General features: G+C 45.9%; 1 protein-coding gene across 1 annotated transcript in view; it reads right to left on the reverse strand.

The window, feature by feature from the left end:
• TNK1 (tyrosine kinase non receptor 1) overlaps positions 1-20344 on the reverse strand; it is a 45225-nt gene that overhangs the window by 13364 nt on the left and 11517 nt on the right. Inside the window, exons 2-7 of the mRNA XM_033925489.1 lie at positions 11084-11271; positions 7981-8051; positions 6301-6504; positions 5030-5182; positions 3563-3840; positions 2515-2641 (exon numbers count right to left, since the gene is read on the reverse strand). Of these exons, the coding sequence (XP_033781380.1) occupies positions 2515-2641; positions 3563-3840; positions 5030-5182; positions 6301-6504; positions 7981-8051; positions 11084-11246 (996 nt within the window). The 5' untranslated portion in view covers positions 11247-11271. The remainder of the gene's footprint in view (positions 1-2514; positions 2642-3562; positions 3841-5029; positions 5183-6300; positions 6505-7980; positions 8052-11083; positions 11272-20344) is intronic.

A 20344-nucleotide genomic window follows, 5' to 3' on the forward strand; every position in this document is an offset into this window, starting at 1 on the left:
GATTTTAAACATCCACATACTGTCATTGAAACAACGTATTGTGGATGTTTAATAAAAGGAGAGTTTGTTTATCTGGAAGCTTCTGTACCGCTACTAATGACTGGGGCATCAATTCTGATCGGTTTTTCATGAGCTCCAGTAATGGTGTTACAATACCTGAGCAACCAAAGAAAGACTGTGGAGAGACGATGTTCCTGAAATGGACTTTATTCAAAGTACATAAATATATAACAAGCCACATAAACACCTTAAGGACCTTAAGGGTGAAAAATACGCGGAGAGGCTAAAGTAATCCAAAAATACAGTTGCGTAGAAGCTCCGCATGAAACGCGCTTCGATATCCATCTGTACAATGCGTAAAAATCTCTAATCAAAACATGATGGATAGTGAAGCGTGTTTCATGCGGAGCTTCTACGCAATTGTATTTTTGGATTATTTTAACCTTTCCGCGTATTTTTCACCCTTTAGGTCCTTAAGGTGTTTATGTGGCTTGTTATATATTTATGTACTTTGAATAAAGTCCATTTCAGGAACATCGTCTCTCCACAGTCTTTCTTTGGTTGCTCAGGTATTGTAACACCATTACTGGAGCTCATGCAAACCGATCAGAATTGATGCCCCAGTCATTAGTAGCGGTATAGAAGCTTCCAGATAAAGAAACTCTCCTTTTATTAAACATCCACAATACGTTGTTTCAACGACAGTATGTGGATGTTTAATAGCAGGGACTAGCAGGGACCCCTGAGGAAGATAAGTTTGTCAAAACACAGATCATGTTGGGTCCAGTGCTCCCAGCGGACTAGGTCCTTAAGGTGTTTATGTGGACGGTTATATGTTTGTGCACTTTGAATAAAGTCCATTTAAGAACATAAGAACATAAGCAGTGCCTCCGCCGGGTCAGACCATCCCGCCCAGCAGTCCGCTCCCGCGGCGGCCCGAACAGGTCACGGCCTGTCTGAGTCACCAGAAGGGGCCCCCTTGCCACCTTGGTTTCCCATTGAAGTCCTAACCCTCCGGTCTTGCACATGCACGACCTGGTTGGGTTTCTATACTTATTACCTGGTTAGCTTTCTATACTTGTGTTATATCCCAGCTCCTCCCTCAGTATCCCACGATCCCTTTATCCCTCAGGAATCCGTCCAATCCCTGTTTGAATCCCTGTACCGTACTCTGCCTGATCACTTCCTCCGGTAGCGCATTCCAAGTGTCCGCGACCCTTTGGGTGAAAAAAAACTTCCTTGCATTTGTTCTGAACCTATCTCCCTTCGTCTCGCCACAGTGTTTCTTTGGTTTCTATTGGAATTTTTTTCTCTGTGGATTTTTTGGGGTCAATTTTTTGTTTTACAATAAATGAGCTCCAGTAAAGATGTTACAATACCTGAGCTCCAGTAAAGGTGTTACAATACATAAGCTAAATATATGTGAATCTTACCTAGTTATACCATCTATCTATCTATACTATAATTATTGTATGTGTATTGTCATATACTCATCTTTCTTAGTATTATTTGTGAATTCACCCTTTCATGTTCCAAGTGTGTGGGGGGGGGGGGGGGTGTAGACTGCTGTTTCCTCAATGTTGCTATTCCACCCCCCACCCCCCGAAATGTTTCTTTATCTGCTAAAGTAGGGATCTCAAAGTCCCTCCTTGAGGACCGCAATCCAGTCAGGTTTTCAGGATTTCCCCAATGAATATGCATTGAAAGCAGTGCATGCACATAGATCTCATGCATATTCATTGGGGAAATCCTGAAAACCCGACTGGATTGCGGCCCTCAAGGAGGAATTTTGAGACCCCTGTGCTAAAGTGTTCTGTGTAATGGTTAGAACACAGGTGTCAAAGTCAGTCCTCGAGGGCCGCAATCCAGTCGGGTTTTCAGGATTTCTCCAATGAATCTGCATGAGATCTATTTGCATGCACTGCTTTCAATGCATATTCATTGGGGAAATCCTGAAAACCCGACTGGATTACGGCCCTCGAGGAGGGACTTTGACACCCCTGGGTTAGAACTACAGTTGTGAGTTCAAATCCTTATGACCCTGGGCAAGTCACTTCATCCTCCTCTGCCCCAGATCCATTACACTAGACTGTGAGCCCACCGTTACAGAAGGGGGAAAATACTTGAGTGCCTGATTTGTAACCTGTTCTGAGCTCCTTTGAAAGGCCAGGCTAGAAAAATCAAAATCCTTTTCACCAATTTCCCCCGAAAACCTAATAAGTCAAATTGTCCACCCAAAAGTTCCAAAGGCCTGGCCCTGCATACAAGAAAGCTCTTTTCCTGGTTGATGGTAAGCTAACTTCCTGTAAACCAGGAAGCTGGAGCAGATTTCCTTGAGACGAGCACAATGCTCTCACTGGTACCTACTTGAAAAGTTTTTTTTGAAAGATATTCAGGTTGATTCAGGTTCAGAGCTTTAAAATTAATGCGACTGGAAATCGGAAACCAATGTGAACGCTTTCTCTAGGTCCTACCATTTCTTTGAACTCATCTTCTAGGGAGGGGGGGTCTTACCTGTCTCCCGGTCAGTCCCAGCCAGGGCTCCTGAGCATAGGTAAACATCTCCCACATGGTCACCCCAAACATCCAGACGTCCGAGGGATGCGAGAAGGTTCCGAATTTTAAACTCTCCGGGGCACTCCTGCCAGAAAGAGACACCATTTAGCACCGGCGGACATGTTCCGTCTCAGAGAAACTCAGCACCGACCAGCTTTCGTTCAGCGAGCGCCCGAGTCGTCACACGGACAAAGACCTTGGAATCCCCATCCCGACCAATGTTCCCTCTAAGGATTGATGAGGTGTGTGCAAACAAAAATATGCATGAGCGACAAGTTACATACTCCTATATAATAAAACGCTAGCTGCGCATGCGCACTCCTATCTGTGTGTTCTGTGAGGTGTAGGTCCGTGGGCCGCAGGAGTGCGCATGCGTGAGTCCGCAGCCTTACTGGTATGTTCATGCTGTTCTTCGGTCTGCCCTGCTCCTTGCCTTGCCTTAGCGTATTTTTAAGCTGAAAGACGTGGCAGCGGCTCCTCTCACGATCCCCACCTGCGTCGGAAGTCCGATGCAGTCGGGGATCTTGAGAGGAGCCGCCGCTGCATCTTTCAACTTAAAAATACACTAAGGCAAGGAGCAGGGCAGACCGAAGATCAGAATGAACATACTAGTAAGGCTGCGGACTCACGCATGCGCACTCCTGCGGCCCACGGACCTACACCTCACAGACCCCTGGTCTAAACTCTCCCTAAAAGAAAATTTCCCAGTGCTTTGTACCTAGGGTTGCCAGATTTTCCAATTGGAAAACCCCTAGACCAGCCCCCAGGCCAGCCCCTCAGCCCTCTCCGCCCTGTAATGCCCTAATCCTGGCCCCCCCAGTTCCAACCTAGCCCCCCTCCCCTCCCGCTGAGTGCTCTTGCCGTGATTGCGTGGATTTCCTCCTTGCCCGACGCAATTTGAGGAGGCTTTTTTCAAAACCCGGACAAAGTGCTGGGTTTTGAAAAGCCGTCCGAAGTCCAGGGCCATGTCCGGGGAAATCCGGACGTTTGGTAGCCCTATTCTTACCATGCAAATGGGATCTTGCGATGGGCTGACGTGACGTAGTGATCCGTATGGCTGGAGAGGGCTCTCATCAGCCCAAAATCCCCAATCTTGACGTGGTCATCAGTAGCCAGCAAGACATTGCGGGTGGCCAGATCCCGGTGGATAAAGTTCTTGGATTCCAAGTACTCCATTCCAGTAGCCACTTGGCTAGCATAATTCCAGAGCTGGTGGATGGAGAAAGAGCCATGCCGGGAATGCAGGCAGTCATACAGTGATCCCAATGGTGCCAGTTCTGTCACCTACAAATTAGAAGTGGAGGGGAGAGAATCCACAAATCAGATTACAGAAGGATTCGGTCATTGAACATGGATTTTATTTTTTACTGTTGGGAGCTTAGGATTACATTTTTTTTTTTAAGGAATAATTTGGACAGAACTGGGTAGCCTTTTATAGAACTTGGGTTACCTAAGCTGAACGTTTTGCAAAAGCAAAGGAAGTATCTTTATTTGAGCTGTAAGGTAAAAAGTGACAGAATCCATAAACGAAATGAAGCAGCAAAACACCAAAAAGATGGTGGAACAGATCGGACGTATCAGTTTGTAGATTAATAAACGTCCAAATAACTTAAAAACAATCCACAAAGTCACAAGTGACTCACAGGATAGAAACCAAATAATGTATACAATAAAAAATGACCCAACACAAGCCTTGTTTCGGCAAAATAAAAATGCCTTCCTCAGGGGACTTATAGGAACCTTGGCTGTCTCAAATATAAAATCATAAGTGTCACAAAAAATTCAAGTAGTTAAGAGGCTGCAAACAAGCAGTACAGCTCACGAGACTCCAATGTAGCCTCTTAACTACTTGAATTTTTTGTGACACTTATGTTTTTATATTTGAGACAGCCAAGGATCCTATAAGTCCCCTGAGGAAGGCATTTTTATTTTGCCAAAACAGGTCCATTGGGAGGGGCTTTATACAACCTGAGCCAATCAGAGCCTCAGGCCCCTCCCTGGATGAATTGGGAAGGAGCCTAAGGCTCTGATTGGACCGGACGACTAAGGCCCCTCCTATGGGGCATCCGGGCCAATCAGAGCCTTAGGTCCCATCCCCGTGCATCCAGAGAGGGGCCTGAGGCTCTGATTGGCCCAAGTTTTTAAGGCCCCTTCCATAGGAGGGGCCTTATACAACCTGGGCCAATCAGAGCCTCATCCCCCTCCCCGGTGCATCCCAAGATGCACCGGGGAGGGGAAGGCCCATTTTAGATGACACAGGCAGCTGGAAGGAGGGTGTCCATGTCCCTCTAGGTCATCAATTTTGAGGTAAGGGGGCGGGGGGGGCAGCTCATAGGAGAAAACTGAGGTTATTTTCATTCACAGGAGGTCAAATTCTCCAAAGTAAACTTCATTTTCTTCTTGCCCCTGGAAAAAAAGTTAAAATTTGTTGCACAGTGTAATTAGTTTTCAAGCCAGCCGGGGTGTCAGTTACCATTTTGAGAGGCTGGGTCAGCACCACCCCGTAGAGGCGAACCAGATTAGGATGGTCCAAGGCATGCATGGAGTTCACCTCCTGCAGAAAGTCCACCAAGGCCTCGGGATCTGTGGACACATCCGAGCGTAGAGACTTGACCGCCACGCTGATCTGAAAGAGGAGACCAGTGTCAGTACTCGGAGAAAAGGTTGATGAGCTGAACATAACATGAGCTGAGAAAGGACCATAATTTGTTCCTTTTGAGTAGATAAAAAACTGACTGGCTGCATTTTTGGGAATCTCTCTGCATAGATTCACTCACTCACTGCTCTCCTATACGTCGCTAACCTCTCCTTAAAAATACTTATTTGAGATATCTTTAGTAGTGAGTTAGAACTCGGAAAACCTCTTCTGTTCCTTCAGCACATTTTATGGTAGATATCTAATAATAATAATAATAATAACTTTATTTTTCTATTCCGCCATAATCTTATGACTTCTAGGCGGTTCACAATAAAGAGAGCTGTACAATCAGCGAATTACAATCTTAAAGACCAATGAATTACAATATAGTATTAACACGTTACAGTGAAGGGGCTGGATGGCCAGCGAATTACAGAATACAAATGGAGAGGAAGACACTGAACAGACAGAGAGTACAGAATACAATTGGAGAGGGAGCGTAGAATCAGCCATGAAGAGTAATAGTTGTTGAAGGAGGGGGTATTTTGACTAGGAAATAAATCTATTGAACAGAGCAGTCTTAATTATTTTCCGAAAGGCACTGTAAGTCAATCTGGCTTCTTCTTCACCCAGAGAGTGGAAGAAATCTGGAATGCTCTTCCGGAGGCTGTTATAGGGGAAAACACCCTCCAGGGATTCAAGGCGAAGTTAGACAAATTCCTGCTGAACAAGAACGTGCACTAGTAGGGTTAATCTAAGGGTGCTGGTCTTTGACCAGAGGGCCGCCACATGAGCGGACTGCTGGGCATGATGGACCACTGGTCTGACCCACTAGCGTCAATTCTTATGTTCTCATTGTAGTGCCAATTGCCTCCATTACCGAGTGGATATCTAGAGAGAACAAGGTCTGTGTTGCCAACCTAACAGTTGAATTTTCTAAGAGAAGCAAGACTCCATCTAGAAAACATAGAAATCCGCTCCTGCAGGAGAAAAAGCAACAGCGCCCCCTGGAAAACCAGCACTGAAGAACAGCCTAGAGCTGGCTTAGCGACAAACATCAGCACTGAGCATCTCCCTGGATGAACCCTCCGGGGGCGCAAACTTACAATTTTCCCGCCCGGCACCCTCCAGTCACCGCGCCGGACCACACCAAAGCACCCATCTCCAAGCTTCTCGTGCAGCATCAGGTCCCGTTCGTTGATCAGACACTTGAGGGAGCACTCAGAGTCAGACCTTGTGGGCGATGAGGACAAGGGCCCCTCAGAAAACAGCAGACCTTCTGTCTGCTCAGGACTCTTTGCTATGAACATCTGCGGAAGAGTGAAAATAAAGAGGGGTAAGACAAACATCACAGAAATGATCTTCAGTAGATAATGGACTCTTGGTCCTCTCTGTCTGATCAGTCGACCCATAGAGTTTGGACCTGGGTGTGTGCTAGCCAGAAAGGAAAAATGTATTTATCATGGCTGCAAAATTTGTTACAGATGGACATGGCGTGGTTAGATTTTGAAAGATTCAGCTGACTTCCAAGGTTACCTGGTTAAAAACTCAGCTTAAAAAAGTTCCCCTTCTATCGCTTCACCTAACTAGGTAGACACATTTAGCCAGGCAAAAATTTCACAGCTCCAGAGTAGAGAGTTGCGTGGGGATAGAAATCCCACCCATCCCCGCCAGGATCCTCTCCGTCCCCACCCATCCCCATCAGGATCCTCTCCGTCCCCACCCGTTCCCGTCAGGATCCTCTCCGTCCCCACCCGTCCCCGCAAAGAATTACCTCCATCCCCGCCCATAAAAAGCAGCAATTACTTCTGACAGGATCATCAATTCTACAATTTCTCTTGTGTTTGCGCTGCTGTTTTCCTTGTGGAATCTCTTTGGTGGAACCCTTTTTTTGTTTTCTGTTCAGGTAATTATATTATATGGATGAACCCTGCTTCCAAAGCCTTCCATCTCCGTGGGAGTCCCGTTAGTTAGAAGGGGGTCCCCGTGGGAGTCCCGTGGGTTGGGGGGATTCCCGCGGGACCCCCGCGATTCCCGCGATCCCCGTTCCCGTGCAGACCTCTACTCCAGAAGCCTTTTCAAGGTAGGCTTATGACTTATGCAGTTCCTGTTGATTTTCTCGAATAATTTGCTAAGTCACAGAACATGTAGGCCTAAATCTGTCAGGCCAAAGTTTGTCTGGTTAGGTTTAGAAGAATTTTCATTCACAAATCTAGCCGGTTAGGTTCAGCTGAAATTAAGCTGGTTAGTCTAACAGCACAATAGAAATAATTAGTAGCAGTATTAGAATTCAAAAGCAGATAACCCATGGGCAATCCAGGGGGATGGAGTCAAGTTGAGAGCCATAATTCAGCCTCTTATCGCATAAGTAAACATCAGTCCTATCTGTATGTGGTTTGGCTTATACAGAGAGGCTGAATATTGACACAATGTGTTAGTTGGCTCCCCCCTCCCCCTCTCAGATAGTCAGTGCCAAAATCCAGAGAGGGCCTGGCACTGAATAACTAGGAATACTACCACCAGCAGAATATCAGCGGGTTGGTCTCTAATCCAATTAACTGCCTAGCATGCAGATAGTAGGTGCTTAATATCATGCACTTCACTTATTTAGCCACAAGGGGGCACTGGGGTCTAGTTTATCGGTGGTAGAAATTGGGGGGGGGGGGCTACTAAAAATCAGGCTCAAGAGCGCCAGAAGCATAGATAAGAAGAGGGGAGGGGGAAAAGGGTGGGGGAGGTGGAATGAATCAAGAAATTTGAAAACGGGGAAAGGCGCTTCATCATACCTTGTACATCCAGGATTTGGGCTTCACGGGTGGTTTTCTTCGTTTGATGGCCTCAATGAGCCTTCGTTGGCCTGGGAAAGAACAAACCCGGGTCATCAGCACCGATTTAGACAGGACAGCTGTCCAGTACCTTTGAAGCCCTTTTATGTTCAAAATCATTGAATATCTTAATTCACTCTCTTGTAGTCTCTAAACTAGACTACTGTAATGCACTACTTATAGGTTTGCCACAGAAAGAACTTAAGCGATTACAAATAATCCAGAACGCCGCTGTTAAATTAATTTATAAGGCCAAAAAATTCGATCATGTCTCACCCCTACTTAAGAAAGCCCACTGGCTTCCAGTAGCACATCGAATAATATTTAAACAATGTCTACTCATTTTTAAAGCTTTAGAACATAAAACTCCAGCCTTTATATTTAGACTTTTAATACCTTACACTACCTCTAGATCTCTTAGATCTCAAGACCAGCAACTATTAGTAATTCCTTCACTAAAAGTTATCAACACAAGGCGTAACACAATCTTTTCCATAACAGCCCCTCAATCTTGGAACAACCTTCCACTGTACCTAAGACAGGAAAAAAAACCTAACAAAATTTAAGTCCGAACTTAAAAGTTTTCTTTATATAGATGCCTTTAATGACTAATTTTTCTTTTCGCAGTCATAATTCAAAAGGTCAATTGTCTTTATCCCCCTTCCTATTGTTTTTCCCCTGAATTAAATATTTTTTAATTGAATTAATGATTTTAAATACTGAATGTAACCATTAAATAATTTTCCTTTTGTCTCATTATAATTTGATGAAATACCCTTTAAATGTAATGTTATATTTGTATTTTAGATAATCGTTTGTTTAATTTAATAATTGTAAGTGTGTTACCAAATATTTTATATGTACATCGCCTTGAATTTTGAATAGGCGATAAATCAAAAATACCTAATAAACTCGGATAAACTTCTTTCCAGAAGGGAGAACGTTAGACGTGAAGGCCCTCTCCAGTTCTGAAAACGGTCTTGAATTTTATGCGTCCAAATAAGGACGAAACAATAACACACAAAGCAGACTGTTTTGACTAGTCAATTTGCCTTGGATGAAATTTCTGAGGGTCAGTCACCTTCTGTACGTGGTCCACTGACACCTATCGGAGCCAGCTGAACACCTTTTTTCCACTTCAAAACATTGTATTGAATTTTTATAACAAACAAAATACAACCAGGGAGAACTGTATAAAACATAAAATATAAAAAATAGTTAAATCATTGTCAGTTTCGAACAGTGGTCTCAAACTCGCGGCCCGCAAGCCACATGCAGCCCGCCAGGTACTATTTTGAGGCCCTCAGTATTATAGAGAATGATTCTTTATGGGAAAACTTGTGCCCTAATAAGTGTCCGTAGATCGTGTCCAGCGGTCGCTGCAACCCCACGCAAGCGCTTTCCTGTGTCTGTACGCGATTGTGAGGCGGAATCCAATCGCGTGCAGACGCAGGAAAGCGCTTGCATGAGGTCACAGCAGTGAGGTGGGCAACGTTCCAGGACGTAAGGTAACCACTGGAGGCGGTGCAGCTTCTGCGTGTGTCCGGTGCTGGAGGAGGTGAGAGCTGAGGGCGGTTGCAGATGCCAGACACTTAAGGCACACGTTTTCCATAACAAATCATTCTTTATAATACCGAGGGCCTCAGAATAGTTGGTCCAAAACCTTGACTCTTGCAGTCGATTCTTTGATAGTTTTTCACTTTCTGCATGTTGCACTGCTTTCAGCTGTGTCTAGCTGAAATTATCAGAAGCAATTAAGGAAAGATTTATAAACTATAGTTTATAAATATCTCCTTAATTGCTTCTGATAATTTCAGATAATCCACATTTTGGATTTGTAGGTACTTACCTCATGCAAAGTTGTCATTTCTTTAATAAAACATTAACTATTTTTTCTGAGGCCCTCCAAGTTTACCTACAAATCCAAAATGTGGCCCTGCAAAGGGTTTGAGTTGGAGACCACTGCCTTAACTGTAACTTTGACATCCTGTTTGTCTTTGGGAAGCAGAGCCGAGATTGTGATGTCATAATGCCTCATTCCACCAATAAGAGCCAACCTCATCAGTGATGTCATAATGGCCCTCCAACCCAGCCAGCAGATTAACTGTTCCCCTTAACTCAGTGGTCTCAAACTCGCGGCCCGCCAGGTCCTATTTTGAGGCCCTCGATATGTTTATCATAATCACAAAAGTAAAATAAAACAGTTTCTTGATCGTATGTCTCTTTAGCTATAAATGACAATATTATTATTACGACTTAACCTAAAAGAAAGATTTATAAACTATAAAGAGTTTTACCTCATGCAAAATTGTCATTTCTTTAACAAGACATTAACTATTTTTTCTGTGGCCCTCCAAGTACCGACAAATCCAAAATGTGGCCCTGCCAAGGGTTTGACTTGGAGACCACTGGTTTATAATTAACAGAAACACAAACTTGACTGGGTCAAACAAGTCAATATTTGCCCCTGCTTCCCCTCCCTCCCCAACCCTCCTAGGAGGCCATTCCAGGGCCTATTCTTATATCCCAAGGGAGGGAAAGGGAACCCACTGAGGGCCAGATTCTCAAAACTTTGCGGTAACAAACAATGGGCCGCTGTCGCAGCCCTTATTGTAGCGAATTCAAAAAAGGCAAGTGAATCGTGTAATTTTTTTTTTTTTTTTTTCATGAGCTACAGTCAAAACACACGCCAAAGATACGCTTTTCATAGTACCGGTACCCCCGGACCAGTCGCTGTTTTTTTTGGTCGCCAAAAGCCGATGCTGCGCTTGGAGAATCACTCGGTGATAACGAAGAATCAACCAGAGTGCTCATTTACATACTGATGAGCCCGTTGGCATGGAGGAATGGGAGACTGCTAGGAAGCTGGGAAAAGACCACGGTAAGCCATTTTGATAAAATTACAGGCAGGCTAAACCGGCTGGAACTGGTTTAGCGACCGCGTTAAAGCCAGCTTTAAGTTTTGGAGAGTCTGGCCCCGAGAGGACCAAGAGTCGAGTGGAGTCTTCTCTCCACCCCCCGCCCCCTCCACCTTCACCCCTGTTCTTGTGTAGAGGACGCTCACCTGGTTTGCCCATACCAATCTGATCCAGGTCCTGGGGCTTGACAAAGTCGAAGTGCGCCAGGCGGGTCACAAGTAGCTCATCCCGAATTTTGAGATAAAACTGCTCCAACTGGACCTCGCGCAGCAGCTGCAGGAGCCAGTTTGTGCCCTCATCGGGAACCATGGCGGGGCCAGCCGTTGAGTGGAATCTGCATGGAAGACCAATGAGAATGAGGATAGCTGTAAAAACCTCTACGATTGTTGCAAATGAACATAAGAGATGCCATACTGGGACAGACTGTTTCCAACCGTGGCCAACCCAAGTCCCAAGTAAACTCAAATAGTAGCAACATTCCAGAGCTGAGACTGTGATGTCATCATACCTCATTCCACCAATGCCTAAGAGCCAAACTCATCAGTGATGTCACAATGGCTTCATTGTTCTATACTTGGCTCACATAAGAACATAAGACCGAAGGTCCAAACCCAGAATCCTGCTTCCAATAGTGGCCAACCCAGGTCACAAGTACCTAGCAAGATCCCAAGGCATAAAATGGATTTTATACCGCTTATCCTAGGATTAAGCAGTGGATTGCCCCATTTTAATAAAGGGTAATAGACTTTTGTCTTAGGAAATTATCCAAACTTTTTGTAAACCCTGCTAAGCTAACTGCTTTCAGCGATGAATTCCAGAGTTCAATTGCATGTCGAGTGAAGAAATGTTTTCTCTGATTGATTTGGAGGTCCCTGTACCTACGAGCTTCAGTGTAGCTAGGCAAGAGCAGGGAAGTAATAAGCAACTTGGTCCAATTTCACAGAGAACGGTAACGGCCGAGGCAAGGCTTTGAACTCATTCTGTAAACCGATTCTTATTTCTCTCTCTTGTTGCCAATCAGAAATTACACCCAGTCTGAGTTTACGGGATCCCAGCTCATTCTAAATGACTACCACGGGGAAACCTATCGAAGGACTACTTACCCTGTCAACAACCAGTCTCAAGGAGCTCTTAATTAAGTGAGGAATCTCGGAACGGGAACGGCTTTGTAACAAATGGGCTGGAGCCCTGAGATATTCATTTATTCATTCAATTTTCTATATTGTTCTCTCCAGGGAGCTCAGAATGGTTTACATGAATTTATTCAGGTACTCAAACATTTTCCCCTGTCTGTCCCCATGGTCTCACAATCTGTCTAATGTACCCGGGGCAATAAGGGGATTAAGTGACTTGCCCAGAGTCACAAGGAGCAGCATGGGATTTGAACCCACAACCTCAGGGTGCTGAGGCTGTAGCTTTAACCACTGCGCCACTCTAGAAACCAAAATGTAGTAGAAGTGAGCCAGGTATAGGGACAATGAAGCCATTGTGACATCACTGATGAGGTTGGCTCTTAGGTATTGGTGGAATGAGGCATGATGATGTCACAATACCAGTTATGGTTATCAGAGGCTGAAACTTGTCACACTATTTATTTATTCAATTTTCTATAATGTTCTCTCCAGGGAGCTCAGAACGGCTTACATGAATTTATTCAGGTACTCAAGCGTTTTTCCCTGTCTGTCCCAGTGGGATCACAACCTATCTAATATACCTGGAGCAATGGAGGGATTAAGTGACTTGCCCAGGGTCACAAGGAGCAGCGGGGGTTTGAACCCACAACCTCAGGGTGCTGAGGCTGTAGCTTTAACCACTGCGTAGAGGAAAGTAAAGGCTTTTCTTGGTTGTCAACCTGCTAAAAATAATGGATTCACAGCCGGTGTTGCAGGGTTGCTAGCTGGTTCTAGATTCACCCATCAGGGCTGACCTGGGCCTGGGTTTACCCCATAGCATGCAGGGACTTGCAGCTCTACTTTCCCCTCTGCGTTCCCTAAGAAAAGCGAGACTAGAAGCCCCTGCATGCAGTGGGGTAAACCCAGGGCTGGATTAACTGGTTGGGTGAATCTGGAGCCAGCTGGCAACCCTTTGATAAGTCTGATAATAGGTATGGAAAACCTGTCATATTCTGAGAGATTGGAGAGGCTGGGTCTCTTTTCCCTGGAGAAGAGGAGACTTAGAGGGGATATGATAGAGACTTACAAGATCATGAAGGGCATAGAGAGAGTAGAGAGGGACAGATTCTTTGAACTTTCGAAAAATAAGAGAACAAGAGGGCATTCGGAAAAGTTGAAAGGGGACAGATTCAAAACAAATGCTAGGAAGTTCTTCTTTACCCAACGTGTGGTGGACACCTGGAATGCGCTTCCAGAGGACATTATAAGGCAGAGTACGGTACTGGGGTTCAAGAAAGGATTGGACAAATTCCTACTGGAAATGGGGATAGAGGGGTATAGATAGAAGATTACTGCACAGGTCCTGGACCTGTTGGGCCGCCGCGTGAGCGGACTGCTGGGCACGATGGACCTCGGGTCTGACCCAGCAGAGGCATTTCTTATGTTCTTATGATATGAAAAATGAGATAGAAAACCCTAATCGGAGTTTACCTCTTTATGTCTTTTGATATTTATGTCTGTCTGGAAGGGGGGTGGGGTGGTATGGGATTTTGTGTTGGTAACTATCATTGTAATCTTGTTTTTTGCATATATTAGGTTGGAAACGATTTTAATTACTTAAGCATTCACATTAAGACCCCTCCACCTCCCCCTCCCTGTCCAACCTTAATACCATTTATTGGACTACCATAAAAAGCTCAGGGTCAGTCGTAATAATCCAGTCATTTCTCTTTCCTCACTCCTTAAATCTTCTAAACCAGTGGTTCCCAACCCTGTCCTGGAGGACCACCAGGCCAGTCAGGTTTTCAGGATCGCCCTAATGAATTTGCATGAGAGAGATCTGCATATAATAGAGGTGCCAGGCACGCAAATCTGCTCCATGCATATTCATTAGGGCGATCCTGAAAGCCCGACTGGCCTGGTGGTCCTCCAAGACAGGGTTGGGAACCACTGCTCCAAACACAGGAGTGAAGGTGTGGGTATGTTCCATGGGGGCAGTGGTTCCCAAACCTGTCCTGGGGGACCCCCAGTCAGTCAGGTTTTCAAGATCTCCCTAATGAATATGCATGAGAGACATTTGCATATAATGGAAGTGACCGGTATGCAAATCTCTCTCATGCATATTCATTAGGGATATCTTGAAAATCTGACTGGCTGGGGGTCCTCCAGGACAGGTTTGGGAACCACTGGGGGTGGCCATATGGCTTCAGAAAAAGGAGGATGGATTGAGACATCCGGGTTTTACTTCCATTGCTTTCAATGGAAGTAAAACCCGGATGTCTCAGTCTGCCCTATTTGCTCACATTGGTTTTCAATGGAAGTAAAAGCTGGATGTCTCAATCTGTACTCCTTTGTCCGGAGCCATATGGCAACCCTATGACATGTGGATCTCTTACTGGGTTATCACCATTGCTGTACCATAGCAAACTGGAAACAGAACGGTGAGCCAGGCGTTGAGCTGAACTCCGCGGTGCGAAGGGCAGCGTAGCTTGAAACTGTTTATGCAAGGAGGCTCCGAGGCAGGGTCCTGCAGACTTTCTTGAGCTGCGGCACACTGAAGGCAGTGGCCGCGGCTCGAGGTGACCGGAGGTGTGCGGGGGCCCTGCGATGATGTCATCACGTCGACATCCGCGCCTGGGCGAAGGCCTTCAGATGGGCCCTGAGCCGCCAGTGGGGGGGGGGGGGGTGCCAGAAGGGAAGAGAGAAGGAGAGGCGCTGGCCGATTGCCTACAGGTCATGCCTCTCGTCATGAGAGGTGCGTCCTGTAGGCAGTCAGCCGGTGTCGACGCCTCTCCTCCTCCCCAGTGTGCCGCGGCACGCCTGAAATCTCAGGTGGCACACAGTTTGCGATACGCTGCCCTGAGGGATTTGGACCCGCTACCCTGTGCCGTAGATGTGGGCGACCTTCGCGGTGGGCCACCAGCTGAATTGTGTGGGGGTGGGGGTGTAAGTATTTCTCTGGGGGTAATGGTGGACATGATAATGAAGCCGACGGCACAGTGCGCAGCGGCCGCAAAGAGAGCGAATAGAATGCTAGGTATAATCAAGAAGGGTATTACTACCAGAATGAAAGAAGTTATCCTGCCATTGTATCGGGCGATGGTGCGTCCGCATCTGGAGTACTGCGTCCAATATTGGTCGCCCTACCTTAAGAAGGATATGGTGTTACTCGAGAGGGTTCAGAGGAGAGCGACACATCTGATAAAAGGGATGGAAAACCTTTCATACGCTGAGAGATTGGAGAAACTGGGTCTCTTTTCCCTGGAGAAGAGGAGACTTAGAGGGGATATGATAGAGACTTACAAGATCATGAAGGGCATAGAGAGAGGAGAGAGGGACAGAAAGAGAGACAGAGAGAAATAGAGAGAGAGAGAGAGAAAGGGAGAGACACAGAAATAGAGAGAGAGAGAGAGAGAGAGAGAGAGAAAGATTGGAGAAACTGGGTCTCTTTTCCCTGGAGAAGAAGAGACTTAGAGGGGATATGATAGAGACTTACAAGATCATGAAGGGCATAGAGAGAGGAGAGAGGGACAGAAAGAGAGACAGAGAGAAATAGAGAGAGAGAGAGAAAGGGAGAGACACAGAAATAGAGAGAGAGAGAGAGAGATAGAGAAAGATTGGAGAAACTGGGTCTCTTTTCCCTGGAGAAGAAGAGACTTAGAGGGGATATGATAGAGACTTACAAGATCATGAAGGGCATAGAGAGAGTAGAGAGGGACAGATTCTTCAAACTTTCAAATAATAAAAGAACAAGAGGGCATTTGGAAAAGTTGATAGGAGACAGATTCAAAACAAATACTAGGAAGTTCTTCTTTACCCAACGCGTGGTGGACACCTGGAATGCGCTTCCAGAGGGCGTAATGGGCAGAGTACGGTACTGGGGTTCAAGAAAGGATTGGACAATTTCCTGCTGGAAAAGGGGATAGAGGGGTATAGATAGAGGATGACTGCACAGGTCCTGGACCTGTTGGGCCGCCGCGTGAGCGGACTGCTGGGCACGATGGACCTCGGGTCTGACCCAGCGGAGGCATTGCTTATGTTCTTATGTTATGATCGACTTCTGCGATCCTCTGTGATTCTAAAGTGCTAATGCAGACGGAGAAGGCAGGGCATGGGGGGGGGGCGGAGTGTCAGATTTACAGAGTCACAGGAGATTAAAAAGCAAAGAACTCTCTCTCACCTGCAGGAACCCGAATTGGAATGAAGAAGCTGTGAAAAAGCACTTGCTATTCACAGAAGGACCATTCCTGGGTCAAGCACGGCATTCAGGGTATTTCACACTCTTTCCCCCAGGACAAAAGACATCTTGAGTTCCTGTATTTAACTTTTTAATTTGTTTTCTTTCTCGTTCTCCCCAAAGAGAACGCGTTACAGGTTGGCACGCATAATGTACGGTAGTTAACAGGTTACAATTAGCAATTGTTTTTTTTTATACACGTTTAGATCCTAACTCAGGGGTGTCAAAGTCCCTCCTCGAGGGCCGCAATCCAGTCAGCTTTTCAGGATTTCCCCAATGAATATGCATGAGATCTATTAGCCTACCATGAAAGCAGTGCGTGCAAATAGATCTCATGCATATTCATTGGGGAAAATCCTGAAAACCCGACTGGATTGCGGCCCTCGAGGAGGGACTTTGACACCTCGGTTCTAACTCGACCCATACTAGGGATCTAATACCAATATACATAATATAGTTTGCAGGATTTATCAAAACAAGTTGATATCCCAATGGGACACATACCGAGGCTCTTGTACCAACATACATTTCTTTGTAATCCATCAGTTGTATGCCTGTATCCACCTGGGGAGCTTGCACTGCTATGACCTATGCCACGCCTGCCGTGCGGTTTGCCAGCCTGTACATCTGACCCTCTTGGCCAGCACCAAAAATTTTGCATCAGAAAGTCCTCCCGAAGAGCACACCTAACCTGTGGTTTATTCAGCCTGCTCTTCGAGAGGAGGATCTAAGCAGCTGCATGGGCAAGATGGGGCAGAGAAGGAGTTTTTCCTGTGATTATCGATGCTTAGAATGTAAATCTGGCACTCTTCGACAACAGTGATGCTTCCGACTTGTGCCACTGGTTGAGATCAAGCCAACGAAACTGAAGGAGAAACTCTAGCACACATGATCCCCATTGCAAAGGATTAAGAGTCATGACTGGAATGCAGCGAAATGTCATCTCAATGAGTGTGATATGCTCCTCAGGCTAGAGAGAGAGAAACTCGCTACCAGCCTTTGACCTGCAGTATTTATTTATTTATTGATCGATCTGATTTGTTCTATCGCCTGTCCTCCCCAATGAGCTCAGAATGGGTTACAAGTTGACGTACATTCCATACCATACTTTCTCTTCTGTGCTGCAAGTTTTGACACGGATTCAGTGTGGTTTACGAAAAGCTTTCAGTTGTTTATCCTAGATGTAACATATACTGAATGAACTATATTCTCCATCACTAATGGTCATCCAAGCTATACTATATAGCTATACTGGGTCAGACTGATGGTCCGTCTAGCCTGTTTCCAACAGTGGCCAATCTATGTCATAAGTACCTGGCAGAAACCCAAACAAGTTTCTGCCAGGCACTTTGCCCCTTTCTCACCTATTGTTCATGAGCCTCTGTGGCCATCACTCTGCACCACCGAAGGCCTTATCTATCCCATTCTTTATCTCTCAATCTCCACTGTTGAGAATCCTTTGTCTCCATCCCAGGCTCTACCCATCTCACAGAGAATCTTCTGTGCTCATCCCAGATGCTTCCCACGATTTTTCCATCACGAATGGTCATCCCAGGCTCTAAACATTGCTTTCTCACCACTTACGGTCCTCTTTATCCATCCCAGCCTTTACGTGTAGAACCCCACCATCGATGGTCCTCTGTGGCCATCCCAGGCTCGACTTATCACTCCCCCATCACAAAGGATCCTCTGTGGCTATCTCAAGTCTTCTTGAATTCAATGAGAGATGGAAAAAAAAAAAGTGGTAAAGGAGGGGAAGCTAAGTTGGAGAGAGTGGGCAGAGAAGAACAGCAGAAGACAAAGACCAGAGTAACAAGGAAAGGTTGACATGTTTAGAAAGGAGTGTTGGCCAAGAGGTTGCTCTGGAGTTTGGGATCAACCCATAAAAATGACCAGAGATATTTGGACTTGTTAGCTCTCAGAGGCTCAAACACCAATGACTCTAATTAATTTGGTAAGGGAGGGTCATTGGGGTGGGCAGACTAGATGGGCCGTGGCCCTTATCTGCCGTCTATTTCTATGTTTCTATGTTTCAATCAAAAAATACACGACCTCCTGTCTTGCGCCTAATATTCAAAAGAAGTTATACGTTTGCTAATGGCCAGTGGATGCAAAACTTCACTATCAGTGACATTTTGGCTGCTGTTCAGATACTCTCCCAATTTTTCACATAGTTTCGCATGCAAATTAGAGAATAGTGTCAGTTGTGCGTGTAATTTAATTGCTTAATTAGCTTCTAATTAGCATTAATTGGCGCTAATTTGCAGTTATTTGTGTAGATGGGCAGACTGGATGGGCCATTTGGCCTTTATCTGCCGTCATGTTTCTATGTTTCTAAGGCTATGCCACTGCTTAAAGTTTCAAGTTCAATTAATGCTTTGTGTACCGCCTATCAAGGAGACATCTGGGCAGTGTACAATAAAATTCATTAATAGGGGAAGAAAATAAAAAAAAAATAGAGGAAGAAAAGATTGGGCAGAAGAAGGAAATATAAGAATTGATAGGAAAGAGGGGAGGGGGAAGAAGGGGACTGTCAACCCAGGTTGTCTGTAATGGCCTCACTGAGAGATATAGACAAGGAAAAGGCCACAGAGAAAGAGGGAAGGGCCAATTATGTGCATCATTGAATAAGATTTATTCAGGGACGGTTCTCGTCAAAGGTGGGATGGTAGAGCGTTCCAGAGATGGTCAAGTAACCGAAAAGACAGTGTGACACATAGTGTCATGGGCAATTTGTTGGGTATTTAGAATGATGGAGCGAAGAGTACGCAGAGGGATGAAAGGAATGAGAACTATTTATCATTTCTAGAGTGTGAAAAGCATATGTAGCGTTCACTAGGGAGTCCCTGCTCAGAAGAGCCTACATTCTAATTTGGACAAACATCCAGGACATCTCAGGGCTGGGGACAGTGGCATAGCGAGGGTGAGAGGTGCCCAGGGCGGTGGTGCCACTCCCCTACCCTCTTCTTCGCCCACCCACTTCCACACATTCCTTCCTCTCCCCCCTCCCCCTGGGCGCCGCTTCCCTTCCCCCATACCTCTATAGCATTCCTGGCACGAGCAGCAACCCCTCCCAACCTGCTGCCGTGCCAGCGCCGGCTCTTCCTCTGATGTCATTTCCTAGGTGTGAGTCCAGGAAGTGACATCAAAGGAAGAGCAGACGCTGGCGTGGCAGCGGGTTGGGGGTTGCCACTCGCGCCAGGAACATGCAGAGGGGAAGGGGAGTGGCACATGCACTGCAATGGGGAGGGGGTGGGGAGGTGGAGAGGAGGACAGGTGCCTTTGCCCTCACCAAGATGGCGCCCGGGACAGACTGCCCCCACTGGTTGGGGAGATTCTGGTAGAAGGAATGCTACAATGGGTGTAGGTATCTGACAACGAGTGGGAGTTAAGGGTTGAAAGCAGTTTCAAAAACGTGGGCTTTTAGCTTGGATTTGAAGACTGCTAGAGACGGAGCAGCCTGTTCCAGGCGTATGGTGTGGCAAGAAAGAAGGGACGGAGTCTGGAGTTAGTGGTAGAGGAGAAGTGTACAGATAGGAGGTACTTATCCGATGAAGTGATCAAAATAGAGAGGAGTGTGAGTTTGGCAAATTTTGAAGATGAGGAGCAAATTTTTTTTTGAGGTGAGCCTATGGGTTATAGGGAGCCTGTGCCCTGCTTTGAGTAGGGAAGTGACATCATTGTATTTAGGGGCTGCTGAATTTAATTTCTCTAAGGTGTTTTTGAATAAGCTGGAAGTGCTGTAGATCTTCCAATACATCAGTCCTTTGCTCTGGTCGCCCTCCAGTTGCTCATGAGCTAAACACATGCCACCAGCACGAAAAAACAGAGACTGAGGTTTTCGGTAAACACACCTGTACCAAGAATTTCAGCAGAAAGGGGACGCCCCCAATCAGAGAAATGGAGAGATGCAGGCAGGGAGAGACAAGAGAAACCAGATACATACCAAACAAGCCTCAACATGCCTCTCCCCTTCTTTCCTCTCATCGCTCTCTCGCTCTCGCTTTGTCTCAGAGGCCCTATTCACAATGTTTTGTGTGAAAACCAAAACTGTTAAG

The sequence above is a fragment of the Geotrypetes seraphini genome, chromosome 16 (assembly GCF_902459505.1).
Source record: "Geotrypetes seraphini chromosome 16, aGeoSer1.1, whole genome shotgun sequence".
NCBI lineage: Eukaryota > Metazoa > Chordata > Amphibia > Gymnophiona > Dermophiidae > Geotrypetes > Geotrypetes seraphini.